Raw genomic sequence first — 18,609 nt, forward strand, 5'->3', positions numbered from 1 at the left:
CAAGTCCATTGTTTTTCTCTTTATACACCTTTAGCTAAAACTGTGTTTCCCTAAATAAGTCATCAGCTCACCAAACCTTCAATTTCTTATCAGAATAATTATACCCAACATTACTACTATCTCCCAGTGGTTTTGGGAAGCTCAAGTGAGAAAATCAATCAGTGAGGACTCATACATGCAAATATATAACATACATATAGAGCTCATCTTTATAGAGAAATTCTCATGGAGACTGGGAGAACCGTGCCAGGCAGAATGATGAACAAAATGGTTCAAAGGCCAGTGTATAAAGGACTCAGAGAGTGGTAAAGAGTTAGCACTTTTAAAAACTCCTCTTGTCCATGCTGAATAAACAGCAGTTTCATCAACTTTTCTTGGTATCATAGGTTAACCTGCTTAAAAATTAATCTGGGATAATAAATAATAGTGAAGGCCATATTCAGACAAGCACTGTCAACAAAAGAGAGGCCATGAGACACACTGGTGAAGGTCCTGAGTGCAGACTAGGAAATAAATAGCCAAAGCAAAGAAATTTAAAACATAACATCAGCAGAACATCAAATATGAGTGTATGTACACACATACATACACACACACTGATTCTAAAGGAATAGGAATTTCATTACACACACACTGATTCTAAAGGAATAGGAATTTCATTTCTTTCTCTTAAACTATTCTTAAAATAAATGATAGAATCTGAGTTCAAAGGGACTTCAATTATATAGACAAAATCCCTTCTGCAGTAAGGTCCCTAAAAAATCATTCAGACCTCACTTGATTCTTCCTCTTGGAGCAGGGGTGAGGAACCTTTTCTCTGTTAAGAGCCATTGGAATATTTATAACATCATTCAAAGCCATTCAGAATTATCAACTTAACTCAAGCAGTGGGAGGTTGCTGTACCTAGCTTTCAACTCATCATCACTTACTGTTGCCTTAGCAAATGATTTCACAGGCCTTATATGGCTCATGGGCCTGATGTTCCTCACTTCTGTCCTAAAAGCATCCTGTTCCATTTTTGGAGAGTTCAAATTATGGGAAGCTTTTTTCTTTATTAAATTAAATCTAAACTTCCTTCTCAGAGTCTCCTATGAATTGTCCTAAGTCTGCCTTCTGGGGCCAAGAGGGAGAAGTCTACTCCCACTTTCAAGATATAACCCCTCTAAGTGTTCTGCTTTCCTGCTTAAATGACTCCAGTTCCTTACATCAATCATTGGATGGCACATTTGAGTACCCTCACTATCTAGGTTGACTTCCTCTGTACACTTTCCAGTTTCTATTTATCTATGTTGAATTTTATCTTGTTAGTAATTTTCCCTTGTTCTAGTCATTTCAGATCTTTCTCAATCTCAACTCTTTCCTCCAAAATGTGAGCTATCCTTCTAGCATTGGATTACTGGCTAATGGATTGATTGACTCATTCTTTCATTCACTCAACAAGCATTTACCCAACATATATCACAGTGAAAGATAAAACATGAAAAGTAAGTGACCCAAAATGTTCAATAGCAAAAAAACAAAAACAGACTTCTGAGATGGGTTTGCCATCTTTCTCTATTAGGCTAATAATAATAAGTCACTGTTTCTATTCTTTTAACCAGTTCTGAGCACACCTACTGTCAAGTTCACATCTCTTCATTTCAGCTTCAAGTGTGGTACATGAGACTTTAGTAAAGTTTTCCTACAAAAATTAGCAATGTAATGCTTCGTTCTGTACAAATGAGATAAAGTAAATCGAGCTCAGTTCAGAGATCAAGAAAATTGATAAATTTAGCATAGAATTTAAAATGTAGAATAATTTTTCAAGTAACTCTACTTTTTTTTACTACTTTTTTTTTTTTACTACTTTACTACTTCTTTCTTTTTTTTTTTTTTACTACTTTAAAATATCCTAAAAATCTCCATGTTCCTCATAAACAATATTCCCTTTACTGGACCAATTCGGCTTGGTTCTCTCCAATTCCTGAACTGCTTTCTCTCTCTTTCCCCCTTTCCCTCTCCCTCTTTTCCTTCCTCTCTTTCTTTCTTTCTCTCTTGCTCCCTTAGACTCAGTCTGGCTTCCTTCAAGGCTCACCCTAAATTCACATTTCACAAAAGATCTTTTATTTCCCTTAATGCTAAAATCTTCCCTCTAAGATGACTTCCCATTTACACTGGGTAAACAGCTATATTAAGTGTGTATATAGTTGTTTGCATGTTTCCTGTATGAACTGTAGAGCATTTGGTGGTCTACCATTTTTATTAAATAATATATTAATTTGGAAAAGCCTCTGTACTTCCTGGATAATCCAACCTTTTAAAGGAAGCTTTATGGAGTGACTAATATTTTCATTTCTTTTTTGTCAATCTTCAGATTTAAAAATATCTTTTCTTTAATCACTGCAACAAACTTTTATTGTGCTAATTATTGATGATACCAAGGTAAAAAAATGATAGTCCTTGTCCTCAGGCAGCTTACCATATACAGTGTGTGGGAGGGGAGTGGGTGTGCATGGAGCTCTTTTGTACAAAGCTAAATATAATGCAGAGAACTTTTGGTACACTTTGTATGTGATAGGATATGATGAACTATTATAGGTCCAGGAAAAATGCTCTATGGAAAGGGGACAACAGTTTCAGCAGAGAGGATCAGAGAATCCTATGGAGAATCAGGCACCCGAAATGAGTATTCATATAAAAAGGGGATTCTGAAAGAGAATGATGAGGGATGGAGATATTTAAGGAAAAATCAGATGGTATTCCATCTCTGCCTCAGGGAACACCTGAAAACCTGGAACTGCAAAACTTTGCACTTAAGAATCAATCATATACTGCTAGCTAATTAAAGTTTCTTTCAAAGGAAGATAAGTGCAGAAACATTTTGCTGATAATAATTTGGAACTATATCAGTTTGTGTTTTGTTCTTCTTAGCAAAATACGCAAAATCAATGCAATGGGCCTTAGTGTCTTTCACATGGTACAAAGTATGGTATCAAATATTAGAAAAGTATCAGAAGAATTAACTATATATCTGAAGCATTAGTAAATTGATACTGAGTAAAACAAAGTCAATATTCAATCAGTCATCATTTTAGTGCCTGATATATGCTAGGTATTGTGCTAAATAAGCATTGGGAATACAAAAAGGAGCAAAAATAGACCCTGTCTTCAAATTAGAAAAGTGGATCCCTCCCACAAAGCCATTTTGTAAAAAACTAGGGCAACCCATCATAATAATATGATACAGAGTGCTAGCTGTTATAATAATAATAATTATTATGAATAGTTTCTTGGGCAAAATGACCAGTTACATGGCATAAGTCATTTCACCTGTCTATCCCTCAGTTATTCTATTTATAAAATAAGGCACTGGACTATTCAGTTCCAAATTCTATGATCCTAATTAGAACTTCTTTGTTCACCAAAATAATCAATATGATATAATTTTTCCACAATTATTAATGTTATTGTCCATTTCATGGGTTGACCTCCCTTGCTCTCTACCAAAAAAAAAAATCATTTGGTAATATAGTGGCAGAAAAAAAAGAAAAAATTAGCCATGAAAGAAGAGGAACAGAATTCAAATCCTATTCCTGATATGGGCTTCCATTTCTTCATCTCTGGCTACAGATTTATTATGATTCAGCTCAAGGACTTGGGTCTTAGGCCTTTAGCAACTCTTGGTCAGCATCCTGGAATACCAAATCTTAGGCTTGCTACTAGTCCAGGAAATGTTGCCTTTGGCTTTTTACCACTTTCTAATCCTCAACTGAATCCCATATTCCTATAGAAGGTATCCTGGCCTTCTCATGACTCCTGAGTTAGAAACCTGCTACATTTCAATCCAAATTACCTGCCTCCCTTCCTTGGCCACAACTTTATCTTAGTCCTGGAAATGAACATATATCAGATTATAAATATGCATTGTCTATGGGTTTTGTGTTTTGTTTTTGTTTTGCTTCTTTAAATGAAGAGGGGAAAGAATACTGCTTTCTGAAATAATCAACAAGGGGAAAGTAATCAGAAGAATGAAAAGAAATTCTCCCAAGTCTTTGCCTTGAAAGTCTTTATACTTTCCAGTTAGTTAGTCTCTTCGTTATAGTTGCTTACACCTGAGACAGACTATAAATTAAAATATCATGGTTTGGTTCTCAGTTGAAAGATGAGAAAATATTTTGTCTTTTTATTTTTATTCTTTTTCCAGTCTTTTGTTCTATTTGCTTTTATCTTTCTTTTTCATTTTTTACTTTCTTTCTCTTGGCTTAGCTTTCTATGAATAATATTGATACTTCTCTAAATAATGGGAATTACCAAATCATGACATATCTGAAATCCCAGAATCAATGAGAACTCAGATGATACTGAGTAGGGCAAGTCTATCCATGCCCCCATATTATATTTTTAGAGGATATGTCTGGGCATTCAAGTCCTGGCTCATGTTCTCTCTTGGAAGAAAATAAATGGTGGAGGGTAGAGAAGGGGAGAGGGGTTATTATTAGTTGTGGCAAAATCATGTAGCTAATAATTCTGCAGAAGGGAATTAGTGAATTAAGGAAATGTCTAACCTATGACTTGTGAAAAATTGTTTTACTTAACATGATTCAAGGAAAAGGAGAGGAAGGATGAAGAATTCTAGACACAGCTTTCTTCAATCAGGTTTTTCCTTGGAATCACTATTTCTAAACAGGAGATTTGGGCACTTCTAGAAAGAATTTAATGATGACATTAATACTAAAAACCAAGGCCTTGGAACATAAGATATACTCATACTGAGCAAGCTAGGCTGCCTGTTAAAAGCAGAAACCTAACAACCTAACAAAAGACTCCAAAAGCTTTCAAATCTGAAATTGGAGTAAAAACAGACAAAGGTCAAGCCAGTGGAAAGAATGCTGGATCACCAGAGCTGGAAAGGACCTTGGGGGACAGATGACTTTGGATTAGTCCTCATTTAATCTAAGAGTAGGTAACTGATTTACCCAAAGTAACACAGTGAATGAATGGAAGCATTCAGACTAGAATCTCATTTCCCAGAAGCCTAGACCCACTGTGCACTGTCCACTAGCCCAGGCTACCATCATACCTATGCCTCTTTGGTCTGGATCTCTATTCCATCAGCATAAGAAGCTCCTGAGGAGGAGATTCCCCTCCCCGAAGTGAGAAAAACACTAACAATGCAGATTAGTGACTTGTGCAATTTACAGTCTTGAAGGGCTGTGTGGGGGCACAGAGATTAAATAACCAGGTCACCGAGATAGTACCAGTGAGTCCTCCAGTCTTCAGAGATGAATCAACTGCTCAGGAAGAAGTTGATTTCAAGTCAAATTGCACCCACCTCCCAGGATTGTTATGAGGATCAAGTGAATTTAGCATAGTGCCTGGCACACATTAGGTATTTTATTTGTTTCTTCCCCTCCCCTCCCCGCATTTTCCTTTTGATTTAGCAAGACAGATTTTTCTGCTACTTATACTCTTTCCCCTTAGGCAGAAGATGCTTTAAATGCATACAGATTCAAGACATGACATTAGAAATCAAGAAGTACTGGTATTATTTCATCCCTCAGATCAACACAACTCCAACATTCAATCAAATACTCTTGGAAATATCAATCTCAAGCTTATTAACATTCTGGGAGGTAGTAAGGCATAGCAGAAAGAAAATAGGCCTTGGAATCAAGATGCTCTGGATTCTATCTTGGACATATACTGCTGTGGAGTCCTGGATCTGTCACTAAATTGTACTGTGCTTCAGCTTCCTGGCCTAGAAAATACAGATAACAGGAGTACCTACTTCTCACCCCCAGTTTATTATTAAGTTCAACAATGAACATGTGGCTGCTATAAATGCCAGCTATTATGGTATTCAGATTTCAGCCTAGGTCTATAGTTACCTAACCCCCTACTACTAATATAATTTTTTTTCTATTAAAAAATTTTGGCTTTTGCTCTTTAGGCAAGAAAATATGAGTTCAGAGATAACAATGACTGAGGTCCTCTTAAGGAATGATTTCCTGATATTCCACAGTCCTCTTCACATATATGTGTGGCAGGGATGGGAGCAAGGGATGGGGGAAAATAATGAATTTAAAATATTGTTTACACTGTCTGAGGGGTCCTTGGATTGATTTATTCTGCTAAGCTCATTGTTTTTCTTTATTACAAGAGAAGGTTCATCACAGAAAGTAAAAGACAAGAATATCAGGAAATAACTGTGAGTTATGTGAAAGTATCAAAATCTTAAGAAAAAAAAAACTATTCATTATAATTGAACACAGGAAGAATTACTTCCTTAGGACTCACTCCTCCACCATGTTTTAACCATCCCTTTGTTTGCTTAGTGGGAAACTCCTAAGGCCCCCTAACTAGTATCATCAGTCTTGCAATATGCTGTGCCAATCCTGTTGGACTTGGGTATTGATCTTTTTTTGGAGGAAAGCAGGGAAGGGAAGAGGAGCAAAGAAAAATATCTAATTGTAGTTGGAATATATGGGCAGGAAAACTGATCTGCTTATACAGTCAACACTCTGAAAAAGCTCATAGTTACAAATCTAATTTAGTAAGTAAAGAGAAAAGATATGGGACCCTCCAATCTCTCACTGTTGACATTCATACTGGCCAGGATTGAACATACAGAACCCAAAGGAGTATATTTTACAGGAAGGAATGAGTTATGTTTCTCTTTTCCAAGCATATTATGTACGTGAACCCTCTTAGCATTCAAATATCAGAATAGACTTATTCACACTTAACACATAATAAGATACTTCTAGTATATAAACTACGTCCTGAGAGTCTTGTCTTTGACAATTTGGGTAATTTCTGGAGAAAGATTTCAACAGGCAGACACATGCAAAGGAATAGCCAACCAATCATGAAGAATGGTATGGGCAAGCCAACAAGCAGCTAGTAGTCCAGCTGGCCTAGAACTTCCAGGTTGCAAAAGGAATATAGTAAAACTAGGAGGCTACCTCGAAAGCCATATTGGAAAAACCTTCACTGCCAGGCATTTGTATTTAGTTCTCTGAAGAGTTTCTGAAGGTTTCTGGACAGAAGAAAGATCAGATATGGGTTCTACTTAATCCCAGAAGGCAGAACTCAGTGCAAGATGAAAAAGGCAGAGATCAGCTCTCTAGGAGGGCAAACTTCTCAACAATTAGAGCTTTCCTAAAGTGGAATGACCTTCTTCAGGAGACAGTGGGAGGGCTTTGGGGCAGCTGACAAAGTATTTGTCGAGGACTTTGTGAATGAGACTCTTGCTCAGATAAAGAACTATAGCAGATCTCAGAGGCACCTTCCTCACTAGAAGGGACAGACCAAGAGAGACCTAAATCATTCAGAATAATGTTCTTGTCAGTAGGAGATTCATTTCTTCTCAGTCAGCCCTAGGCCTGAGAGTGATACTAAGACTAAGAAGCTTTGTCTATACTAAATCATCTCAAAGGAGCCAAGGAAGAACCAGTGGAGCCCTGAGTACCACAATCTAAATGTATGACCATAATCTAAATTCAGATGACTTCTTCAGATATGAACCCCTCTCAACAAATATCAATAGAGTAGCCTGTGACTCCATCACCTCTCATAAAAGGAACTTTAGAAATGGAATTATTTCTCTATAAATAAATTTGACGTTACATACCACTGTTCTCTACAGACAAGTGCTAGACAACTCTTCATTCTTATTTTACCTTCTTGAAGAGCACCACAGAGAATTAGCAATAGAAGGGATAACACCTTCTCTGGAACTTTTAGTCTTAATGTTGCCTCAGTGGGTGTGTGCATAGGGGGGGAAGGGGTGTCTTCCCCAGTCATAAAGCCAGTCGATGTGTCAGAGGTAAAATTTGAACTTAAGCTTCCATGCCAACTTTTATCATTACTGCTTCAAACAAGAGATGGGAGAGACCTACAGAGACATCCCAAGAAGATAAAGTGTCATATCCAAAGTCTTATAGAGTCAATGGCAGAACTAGGTCACCTGAACAAATCCTATAGCATGTTCTTTGCTCTGTATCAGCCTGCCTCCTAAGTTATTCTCAGGCTTGATAAAGTCCATGAACCATTTTTAGCAAACAAAAGTCTTCTTGGACAACTCTCCTCACTTGCTCCTACTTCCTGTCACCAATCTGCCCATTTCCTACTCCTCTTTCAAATATAGGTCAGAATTAATCAGAATAAAGATTGCTTTTGACAAGATGCCAAAGCAGGTTCTTCTGGTCTGTATTAAATGCCATTAAATGATTAAGACATATAAATAAGCAGAATTCTGGCCTATTATAAGCATGACTACTAGAATACTACAACTGAAGACTTAGCTTATTACAACTGTCAGTGCTCTTCAAGATTCCAACTTAAACTTGCAAAATGAGTTTAAGACAGATCACTGCTTTAGCTTTTCTAGTAAAAGATATGTAACATAAGTTAGAATTTTCCCAGCCTCTTTCCTAACTCTTAGATCTTGTCCATTTCTATGGTTCTTTTACTTCTTAAAGTACTTTCTTAGCTATTATTCCCATATTATCCTAGAGAAAGTCAATGGAGGTGAGGCAGCACAAAGCAAGACCAATTATGACTGTAATGATAAGGAAGATGAGGAAATTAGGACAAAGGTTAAATTTCCTCTTGCCCAAGGCAATATAACTGGTTTAATAAGGCAAAGTTGGTTGTCCTCAGTCCTTTGATTCCTAGCCCAGCATTAATTCCGCTAGTCTCAATTAAAGTTTATTTAATCAATACCGTGTTGGATTAATGCTATATATCAACTATATTATGGAGTAAAGATGCTAACATGGACAGGCTTGGAAGTTTAACCAATATTTGTAACATTGAGTTCCAAACAACATATTTACCAAGTTTTGGAACCAAATCTATTTGCACATTGGTTTCAGCATACAAGGTTGAAGTATGTAATTATCTTCCCAGAAAAACATTTATCTCATGTCATAAATTTAATACTAAAAGACACCTTTGAAATTATTTAGTGCAAATACTTCATTTTAAATATAAACATATGAAGAAACTGGATTTAAAGAAATGAATTAACTTGTTCAAAACCCCATAAGGACTAAGTGTCACTATAGAGATTCAAACCCAGAAAATTCCTCTTCAAGTCTAACATTCTTTTCAGAATACCCTTAATTGTTCCTCAAAAGCAAACCAATTGCTAAACCAATGGAGAGTTATGGATATCTTTGTCCTACACAACTTCTCCTTTAAAAAAAACATTTTATATTCAGATGGGCAAAGAAATGTTGATCCAGGATCAGGGATCAGTAAATGAAGCCCGGAGGGCCAAATCTTGCCTGCTGTGTTTGTACAGCCACCGGAGCTAAGAATTTTATAGGTAGGTAGATAGATAAAGCTTTATTAAATTTTAAAATATAAAAACCTCTTAGCTTACAGATTGTTTAAAAAAAAAATGTCTGTGAACTGATGCTGAGTGAAATGAGCAGGATCAGGGATCATTACATACTTCAACAACAATACTATATGATGATCAATTCTTATGGACGTGGCCCTCTTCAACAATGAGATGAACCAAATCAGTTCCAATAGAGCAGTAATGAATTGAACCAGCTACACCCAGCAAAAGAACTCTGGGAAATGAGTATGAACCACTACATAGAATTCCCAAGCCCTCTATTTCTGTCTACCTGCATTTTTTATTTCCTACATAGGTTAATTGTACACTATTTCAAAGTCCGATTCTTTTTTGTACAGCAAAATAACTGTATGGACATGTATACATATATTGTATTTAACTTATACTTTTAATATATTTAACATGTATTGGTCAACCTGCCAAGGCGGGGGGAGGGGGAGGAGGGAAAAAATTGGAACAAAAGGTTTTGCAATTGTCAATGCTGAAAAATTACTCATGCATATATCTTGTAAATAAAAAGCTATAATAAAAAAAATTTTAAAAAACTAAAAAAAAAAAAAAAAAGTCTTCCCCTGGTCTAGATTACTAATCAGAAACATGGAACTTTCTATTTACAATGAATTAAGTATTATTCAAGAATTCCAACAACAGAGGACTAGACCTGTAAATAACTCTAAATATTTCAATTTAATGCAGGAATGAAATTCATGGATGAAACTTAATGTAATGAGACTAAGAACAAGTCTGGAAGTCAGAATGCCTGCATTTTAGGCCTAATTCTTTTTAATCATGAGCTAGATGACCTCTGAATATCAATTTCCTCATGAAGGCAATTGGACTAGAACAGGTGTTCCTAACCTTTCTTTAAATCATGGACTCTTTTGACAGCATTCTGGGAAAGCTTAAGGACCTCTACTCAGAATATTATTTCTAAATGCACAAAATAAAACATATAAGAACACAAAGGAAATCAATCAAATTAAAACATAGTTTCCAATTTTTTTTCAAACCCAAGCTCATGACCTCCAAGTAAAAAACTCCTGAATAAGATCTTAAATCTCCAAAAGTGCTCTCAGTTTTTAGAATGCTATGAGCCTGTGAGAAATTAGGGGGATTCACTTGGCCTTCTTCTAGCAGCTTGTAATGAGATCATCAGAAGACCTACGGGCCTCAGCCCATACAGCAGCTGCCTTTAAATGTGTATGGAATACATCATTAAAATATACTCTGAAAGCAAACTTTTTTTAAGCAAAAGATTAATTTGATTAGTAGTCTAATTTATTGAACTACATTCACATTTTTAATAAAATGTCAAGAACTCTTAATGACTTTTTCTTTTTTGTTTTTCTAATAAGAATGAATGATAGAGGTGGCTAAAGCTGGCCTCAAGAGACAGAAAGAACTGACTTTAATTCTAGCTTGGATATAGGCGGCCTGTGTGACCCAGAACAAGTGACCCATTTCTCTAGGGTGTCTGGGAAAATTCCCTAAAACCAGAATCTGCCAAATAGTTCTAAAAATAGTAGCAAAAAGGCCTGCCCGCATTTTCAGAGACTGTTTTTTCCCCTCCCCAAGAATTCCCTACACTAGTAAAATCACAGTTTGGGGTCAAAATTTTTTTCTTTTTTTAAAAAAAGCAATCTCCACATACCATTCTAAAATCCTCTTCAAATTTGAAAGCCCCGCCTCCTGTGGCACAGAGGGTCGTGTGAAGACTGGAGAAGTTTTTTTCACTTCCCATCTGAATGAACCTGTGCATGGCGCAGCTGGGAAATCGGATGAAGTGCAAGTTGCCTTTACGCCCACACATGGTCAGGTTCTTCAGCTCCAGGTGCACATCTCGGATCCCAGTTTTCCCATAAGCTGTGTTAGACGTCAAGTACTTCCTTATGCTCTTCAAATTCTCCACTTCCTCTTGCTCCTCCTCTGCTGTAATGTCTTTTGGTTCAAAGTAGACCAATTTAACCAGTGTTCCACCAATGTCCATGCCAAACCATGGGAAGGCTAGAGGAGACAAGGGAGGGATAGATAAAGAATCTATAAGATACTAAATGTCCCAAAAGGGAACGCTGACCGCCCCAATTAAACATGTTATCACAAGTTATATATACAGGACAACCCAAGTCAAAAATGGCACCTGAGGTTTCAAAAGGCAGTGGTTAGGATTCCCGAGACTGAATGCTACATTCAATCAACAAGCATATAGTAAACCCCTACTATCTTCCAAGTGTTTTGTGCTAGGTTTTAGGGGTACAAGGACAAAAATGAAGCAGCCTATCCTAAAGGAATACATAGTCTATTGGGGAAGATAACATGTATACATAAAGCATTCAAAGAGACACAATATAAACACAAAGAAAATTTAGAGACATTAGCTGGGTGAATGGGGGGTGGGGGTGGTGAAGGTCAAGAAAGGCCATAAGTAATTTTTTTTAAGGCCACATCTTAAGAGAAATATCTGAACTGAGTTATGTTGGAAATTAGAGTATCCAAGAGGCAGAAGAAAGGAGGAAGTTCATAGATTATAAGTAAACTAAAAATGAACATGTCACTACGATGAAGTGACATGTACACTAGGGAATTACTTCTCTAACTGGAAAACAAAAAGGCAAAACCTCTTTGTCTTCTCTGTTACACAAAAAGGATCCTTAAAATCCTTAAAAACCAGTTTTGCTTCTGAATTTCTCTTCCCAGAGGCCAGGAGTAGTAAGCACTTATAAATTCTTGTTTATTGATTATATTTGAATTGACTTTTTATTTAATCAGCCTAGTAAATTTAGGCACAGATATGATTTTCCCTCCTCCTCCATGTAATAAAACCAACTTGAGAATAATCTCATTTTAATTGTATATAAAACTCTGAAATCTTCAAATTCTACAAATCAGAACTTGATTTATTGTGTAATGCCGGAGAAACTGAGCAAAGACAGAGATTAGAGACCAATTCAATAGTTTATTAAATGGAGAGAGATATTGGGACCAATGGATCCATGGTTGGTCCCAGGGCTGGACAAGACTATCATCTCAAAGAGTCCAGCCATTAAGTATCAGACAGCAAGCTTTTTATAGAATAACAAAAACAAAGACATAATGGGGGAGTTACCTGGATGGAGATAACGGAGGGGGGAGGCCCCTGGGATGATACAAATGGAGGGAGGTTACTGATATTTTAATGGCATATAAAATGGATAAACCTTTATCCTGTCAAACATTAAGAAGAAATGTTTATAACTAAAGCTATAAAACCTTTATCTCATCAACCATTTAAGAGGGAAAGATTATAACCTGAGGCAGAATAAGTAAAAAGGACAATAGGGAAACCAAGTCAGGACATCAAAAGGGAACTGTGGCACAACAATTGTTCTGTTGATTGTACTGACTTCAGAAAGTGATGGAGAGAATATTAACAAGGCAAATTAAATTTAAAAGTGTGTTCTCCATATATTGCTCCCCCCAGATAGCTAAATATTAAAACATTTACCAGCACACATTGTCCCAACCCAAACCCCCAAAGTGAAAGAATCAGGTTTGGACAAGGACTACTAATGAGGAAGATAAGCATCTTCTTGTGCTCAGTCTCATCAAAAAAATGAGGGCTTACCCACTAGCTACAATAATCTAGAAATTGAGATTTTTTTTTCCCACAGGGAAAAAGGGGCAGAAAATATAAAACAAAGAAAAATTAATAACGATCAACACAAAGTACTAGTTTCATGCTATCTCTCTTTTATATAGACCACTATTAGCACAGGATAATTACAAATCCAAAATTAAAATTCTTTTAGTTCTTCATCCTTGGTGAATTATGACCAGCATTAATCCCTCAGTTCCATGATATTTTATAACACAAATCATTTTGCAAAAATTCTCATTAAATCCTCCTAATAGCCTTTTTAGAGGGTAGCAAAACAAAATATAAATAGAGCAAACATTTAAGAAAATTCCTGTAGTCAGTCCAGAGTAGAGGTGAGGGAGTGGGGAGAAGGGAGGAATGAGGTCCCAAATTTAAATAAGACTGATTCTGACCTCTATGGAATTTACAATCTAGCACATGCCTAAAAAAAATTAAGGACTTTTCAGGATAATGTTTTTAATGCATTAAGTAAAATACACAAAATTACAATGGAAACTAATTCTATTGAAATAAAATAATAAAAGTATTTCTCTTTAGTTCACAGATTCTAAGTTATGAATATCTATTTTAGTAGGAAGACAAAAACATCAATATAAATCGCCATAATACACTAAATTTTAGAAGCACATTAGATGAATTTCTCTTAAAGTTGGGGAACATTTCTTCTGCTGTTGGGCTCAACAGATACATTGGTTAGTTTTGATGAAATGCTTCATTTTTTCTTTATTTTTAAAAAAATATTTTGTTGCAAGCAATAAAACTTTAAATAGAAGGGGGGCAGATACATTCAGAACAAAGACGACTGTAAAAACCAAAGATATTAATTAAAATTAAGGAATTTTTCAAAGTGTTATAAAATCAAGTACTATAATAAAGGGGTTTGGGAGAGCAATACATTGGGAAAACAAGGAAAGTTTCCTTAAGAAGATGTCATTTGAGTCAGGCTTTAAAGTGTGGATAAGAATTCAACACATTAAGGGGGAGAGAAAGAAAAAGGCATTCATGCATAGGGAACAAATAGCCTCAGCAACAACATCAACCATCAATCAATCTAATGCTATCTCTGGGGAGGAATCTCTGAATGAGAACTTTATCTTGTCATCTCATCCATAACAAATGCAGAACCCAACACAAAAGGTTCCCAGTTTTTTCATCTACACTGTTAGATTTGGTTGATCGAAAGGCAAACGTGTGGTCCTTGGCTAGGTGAAAGAAGGTATCAATATCATGAAAGATATGATATGTGCCAGGAAAGGCACAGAACATTAGGATCCCAGGATGGCAAAACCAGCAAATCCCTACTGGATAAATCTCATTTGTTTTTTTTTTGTTTGTTTTTTTTGGTTGTTTAGGCTTAAGCACCAAAGCATTCACCTACAGCTGAAGAGATTATCCCTTACCTTCATTCCAGTCTGTTCTCATACTCTGTAAAACCTTCTGCTTTCACTAGCTGCAAGTTTTCTTTGGAGTCCATTTCCCTCTTCCTACCACAAGTCTGTCTAGACTGCTGAGGTAAGTCTATAATTAGAAAACAAAATAACCCCCCAAAAGGTAAAATGATGAAATGGGTATGAAAAATGTCACATCAACAGTATTTGTGGGATCTTGTAACTAATTGGATATGAAACAAGGGAAAGGGAAGAATGAAAAATACCTCAAGATTCTAAACATGGGAAAGCAGGTGAATAGAAGTGACACAAACAAAAAAAAAATGTCATTTTTAGGTAGAGACATTAAATTCCATTTTGAACGAAAGTTTAAGGTGCCAGGTAGATCAGGACTGAAGACAAGTGGAAATAAGGGAGTTTATCTATCGGTAGTTTGTTGGCATAGGAGATAGACCAGAATTAGAATCAGGAGGACTTATCTTTATAAATTCCACTTACTAGCTGCATGGCCCTGGGCAAGTCACTTAACCAGATTTGCCTCAATTCTTAATCTGTAAAATGAGCTAGAAGAGAAAATGGCAAGCAACTCTAGTATCTTTGCCAAAATAACCCCAAATGGGGTCAAGAAGAGTTGGACATGACAAGGAGAATCTTTTATCTGGAGATGATTTGTACATATTTGCTTTTTTGTTACCTCCCCCATTAGATTGTGAACTTCTTTAGGGCAGGGACTATCTTTGTGTTTTTTTTATTTTTATTTTCAACAGCATTTTATTTTCCAAACACATGTAAAGATAGTTACCAACATTCATTTTTGTAAGACTTTGTGTTACAGATTATTCTCCTTCCCTCTCTTAAATCCCCCCTCTGCAAGACAGCAAGCAATCTAATATAGGTTAAATACATGCAATTCTTTTAAATAAACATTCATATTTATTATGTTGTACAAGAAAAATCAGACCAAAAAGGAAAAAATTACAAGAAAGAAAATAGACCAAAAATGAAAATACTATGTTTCAATCCACATCCAGTTTCCATAGTTCTTTCTCTGGATGCAGACTGCATATTCCATCTCAAGTCTATTGGAATGGGCAGGGACTGTCTCTTTTTATATTCTCAGTGCTTAGCACATTTCGGAACACAGAGTAACTTGTTTATTGACTCACTGACTTTTGATAGTCTGGTGAAGCCTATGGATTCTTAGAATCTTTTTAAATAGTAGAGGGAAATTCTAAATTTTAGATGTTAGTTAAAATAAAAATGTAATTTTTCTCACCCAAGTACACAAATCCCCTGAAGTCTGTGGACCCCAGGTTAAGAAGTCCTAAGCTAGAAAAAAGCAAAAACAGAGTAGAAAAAAGAGACCTGGCATGAATCAAGGGAGTAAATGTGAAAATAAGGGCAAAAAAGAAGATTTTAGTGAGATGGGAGATGGGGGATAGATGAAATAAGATGTAATCAAAAAATAGAATTTAAAAGTTATAGTTATTATTAGTAATGTAATTCTTGAAGATGGTATTTTCTAAGATATGGTCACGGTACTGATCTGAAATGGGGTCAGAAAAAAGGATGTTAAAGTGAAGAAGAACCTCAAAGAAGAATTCTGCAGTCACACAGACTTCTGCTCAAGGGTTAGCAACAGGAATATTTAAGTCTGCAAGGATGATGGCAGAGAATAGAATTCAAAAGACAAAAGAAAAAATTCAATAATAAGTCAGGATGGCAAATGAAAGCAACAAGGATGGGGGCAGGTTGGTATGAGCAGATGGTATGAAAGATGATATTCTCAAAAGAGCAAAGCTGTTGAGAAAATGGTAGATAAATTACCTGAAATTTACAGTAAAGAGAAAGAAATGTGCCCACCCCTCCTTGACTCATTGTGAGTTAGGCTTATGAGAAGTATCAGCTACCAATAAAAGAGGTTACAAAATATGTAAGAAAGTTTATAGACCAAATAAGAAAAGGCTAAGCAAAGAGTAAAGTAAGCTGGAGTGGAGAGGTTAGGGAGAAGGCTTTGGGAGGAGGTACTTTGTCCCTTAGACCTTGAGCCTAAATGCCCCAAATGGAGAATGGATACAATAAAGAGCACTGATTGTCCTGGCCTGCTCCCTCACAGCAGAAAAGAGGGTTTATATAGTTAATTGACAAAGTTAAACCAAGAGTTGAAGACAGAATTAATCTTAGTTCCTGCTCCCAATATCTGCTTCAGTTCTTGGACTGTTGAAGCAATCCCTGGGATTGCTTTGAGAAGAAAAAAAAAAAAAGAAAAGAAAAGAAAAGAAAAGGCTGATGAAGGATGGAGTTCAAGTCCTCCAAGTAGGGCACAGCTCAAATGACTTAGAGAGTCACTGGGCTCTAGGATGGGTATGTGTTATTATATCCAATTTAGCAAAGAAAAAAATAGGGAATGGGGAGTTAAGTGACAGCTAATAAATAAGAAAGCTGATTCTATGGTCAGTGCTTTATCTCCCTATACCGCTCTGTGATTCAGTGAAAAAAACATACAAACTGTTTACATTAACACAGAAAATTCATGATGCTAGATTAACCTCCTCAAGAAAAGTTCCATTTTTATTTAAGATCATAGTCTCTACATGACTGCTCTCCATTTGTATTAAATATAATATACGGAGAGGCCACCAGAAAGAAGCATCTCTTTCATCCCATTTCTATTCTACCAGTACACATATATGCACATGAACGTACACACACACACACACACACACACACACACGCATACTGCTATAGGCTACCAGTGCACCTCAACCTGTCTCGGGCAATTTCTAATGGGAAAAGTCCCCCCCAAGATAATGCCTTTCCTGCCCAACAGCAGCAAGAGAACCTGCTGTAATTTAATGCTAATCCTAACCAGCTGCTCAAGATCACCTAAAGAATAACTGAAATCATGAGGACATAAGAGAAAGACAGCTTCTTCCCCACTCCCTTCCACAATAAGCGTTCAATGTTCCGATACAAATCCTCCTTACTTTAGTCTGTCATAATTTTTCTAGATCTCTGACCTGATAGCCCTGTCCTAGAAAAAAACAATGGAAACTAAAAATATTTCATCGTTCCTACAATCATGCTTCACTCCTCTAAAATCCAACATTATGCCTTTGCATTGCATTTTACGATATATAAAATAAAAACCCACCATCATGCAAAGGCCAAAGCAGTTTTTTTTCAGTGGCTGGACATGGATCTGTTAAGATTCAAGAGACTAGAGTTCTAATCTTATCTCTATCACCCACCATTGTTACCTCTCACCAGTCTCTTCTCCTTGTAGGGACCTCAATTTCCTCACCTGTAGAATGAAGCAAGTTAGACTTTATATTGTTTTCATATTTTCTACTTATCTATGCTTCTATGAAAGTCTAGTCCAGAGGTTTTTAGCCATTTTTGGGGTGATGGGCCCTCCGGGACCCTAGTGAAACCTGTGTTTCTCTCCTCTGAATAATGTTGTAAATGTATAAGATAAAATACAAAAGTTTACCAAGGAAACCAGTTATGTTGCTATAAAGATGTAATTTTCTCATTCAAGCTCATGGACCTGCTGATATATATTAATGGATCTAGACTTGGAGGCTAGAAAACAAACCCAACTTCAGATATTTACTAGCTATGTGGTCCCTGAGCAAGTTATAGCCTCCAAGTTTCCTTTTCATTGAAAATGGAGATTATAATAGCATCCACTTCATAGAAAATTGTTTTGAGATAAAATGACATGGTATATAAAGAGTTTTGCAAACCCTTAATGCTCTAAACAAATATTGACTATTATAATAATTATTAGAAACAAAAGGAAAACTAAGCTCCTCTAATAAAATGAGCTGAACTGTGCTCTACTTTGTAGCCTTATCTCAATATCATGTAATACCCACCTGTGAAGTTCAATAGATGTTGCAATCAGCCATTTTGCATGGATTGTCTACACTATTTGTAGGCCACCTGGGTCCTAGCTTCTTCTTTCCACTGCTACCCAATCTGAGGGTGATTTCCCACCTCCCAATGAGCAAATCAGGAAACAGAATTAAGGGAAAATAACTGAGTTTTTGAAACATAACTGTTTAATCAAAGCTGCTAAAGTTAATGGAAATGAAGGAAGCAACCTCTTCTATTCATTATTTTCAAGTTACTGTAATTTTTGCAAATTTAATTGAATCCCTGTTCTTACATGAAAAATTTCAGACTTTTGAATCCCAATGTTGAACTCATTTTATGGACAATGAAACTG

The 18,609-nt window shown here is 36.1% G+C and overlaps 1 protein-coding gene across 3 annotated transcripts in view; it reads right to left on the reverse strand.

Moving 5' to 3' along the window:
* PANK1 (pantothenate kinase 1) overlaps window positions 1-18,609 on the reverse strand; it is a 65,487-nt gene that overhangs the window by 21,809 nt on the left and 25,069 nt on the right. For all 3 annotated transcript variants that reach the window (XM_051981615.1, XM_051981614.1, XM_051981616.1), the window contains exon 2: window positions 11,005-11,357. In XM_051981615.1, coding sequence (XP_051837575.1) covers window positions 11,005-11,357 — 353 coding nt within the window. The remainder of the gene's footprint in view (window positions 1-11,004; window positions 11,358-18,609) is intronic.

The sequence above is a fragment of the Antechinus flavipes genome, chromosome 2 (genome assembly GCF_016432865.1).
Source record: "Antechinus flavipes isolate AdamAnt ecotype Samford, QLD, Australia chromosome 2, AdamAnt_v2, whole genome shotgun sequence".
Taxonomy (NCBI): domain Eukaryota; kingdom Metazoa; phylum Chordata; class Mammalia; order Dasyuromorphia; family Dasyuridae; genus Antechinus; species Antechinus flavipes.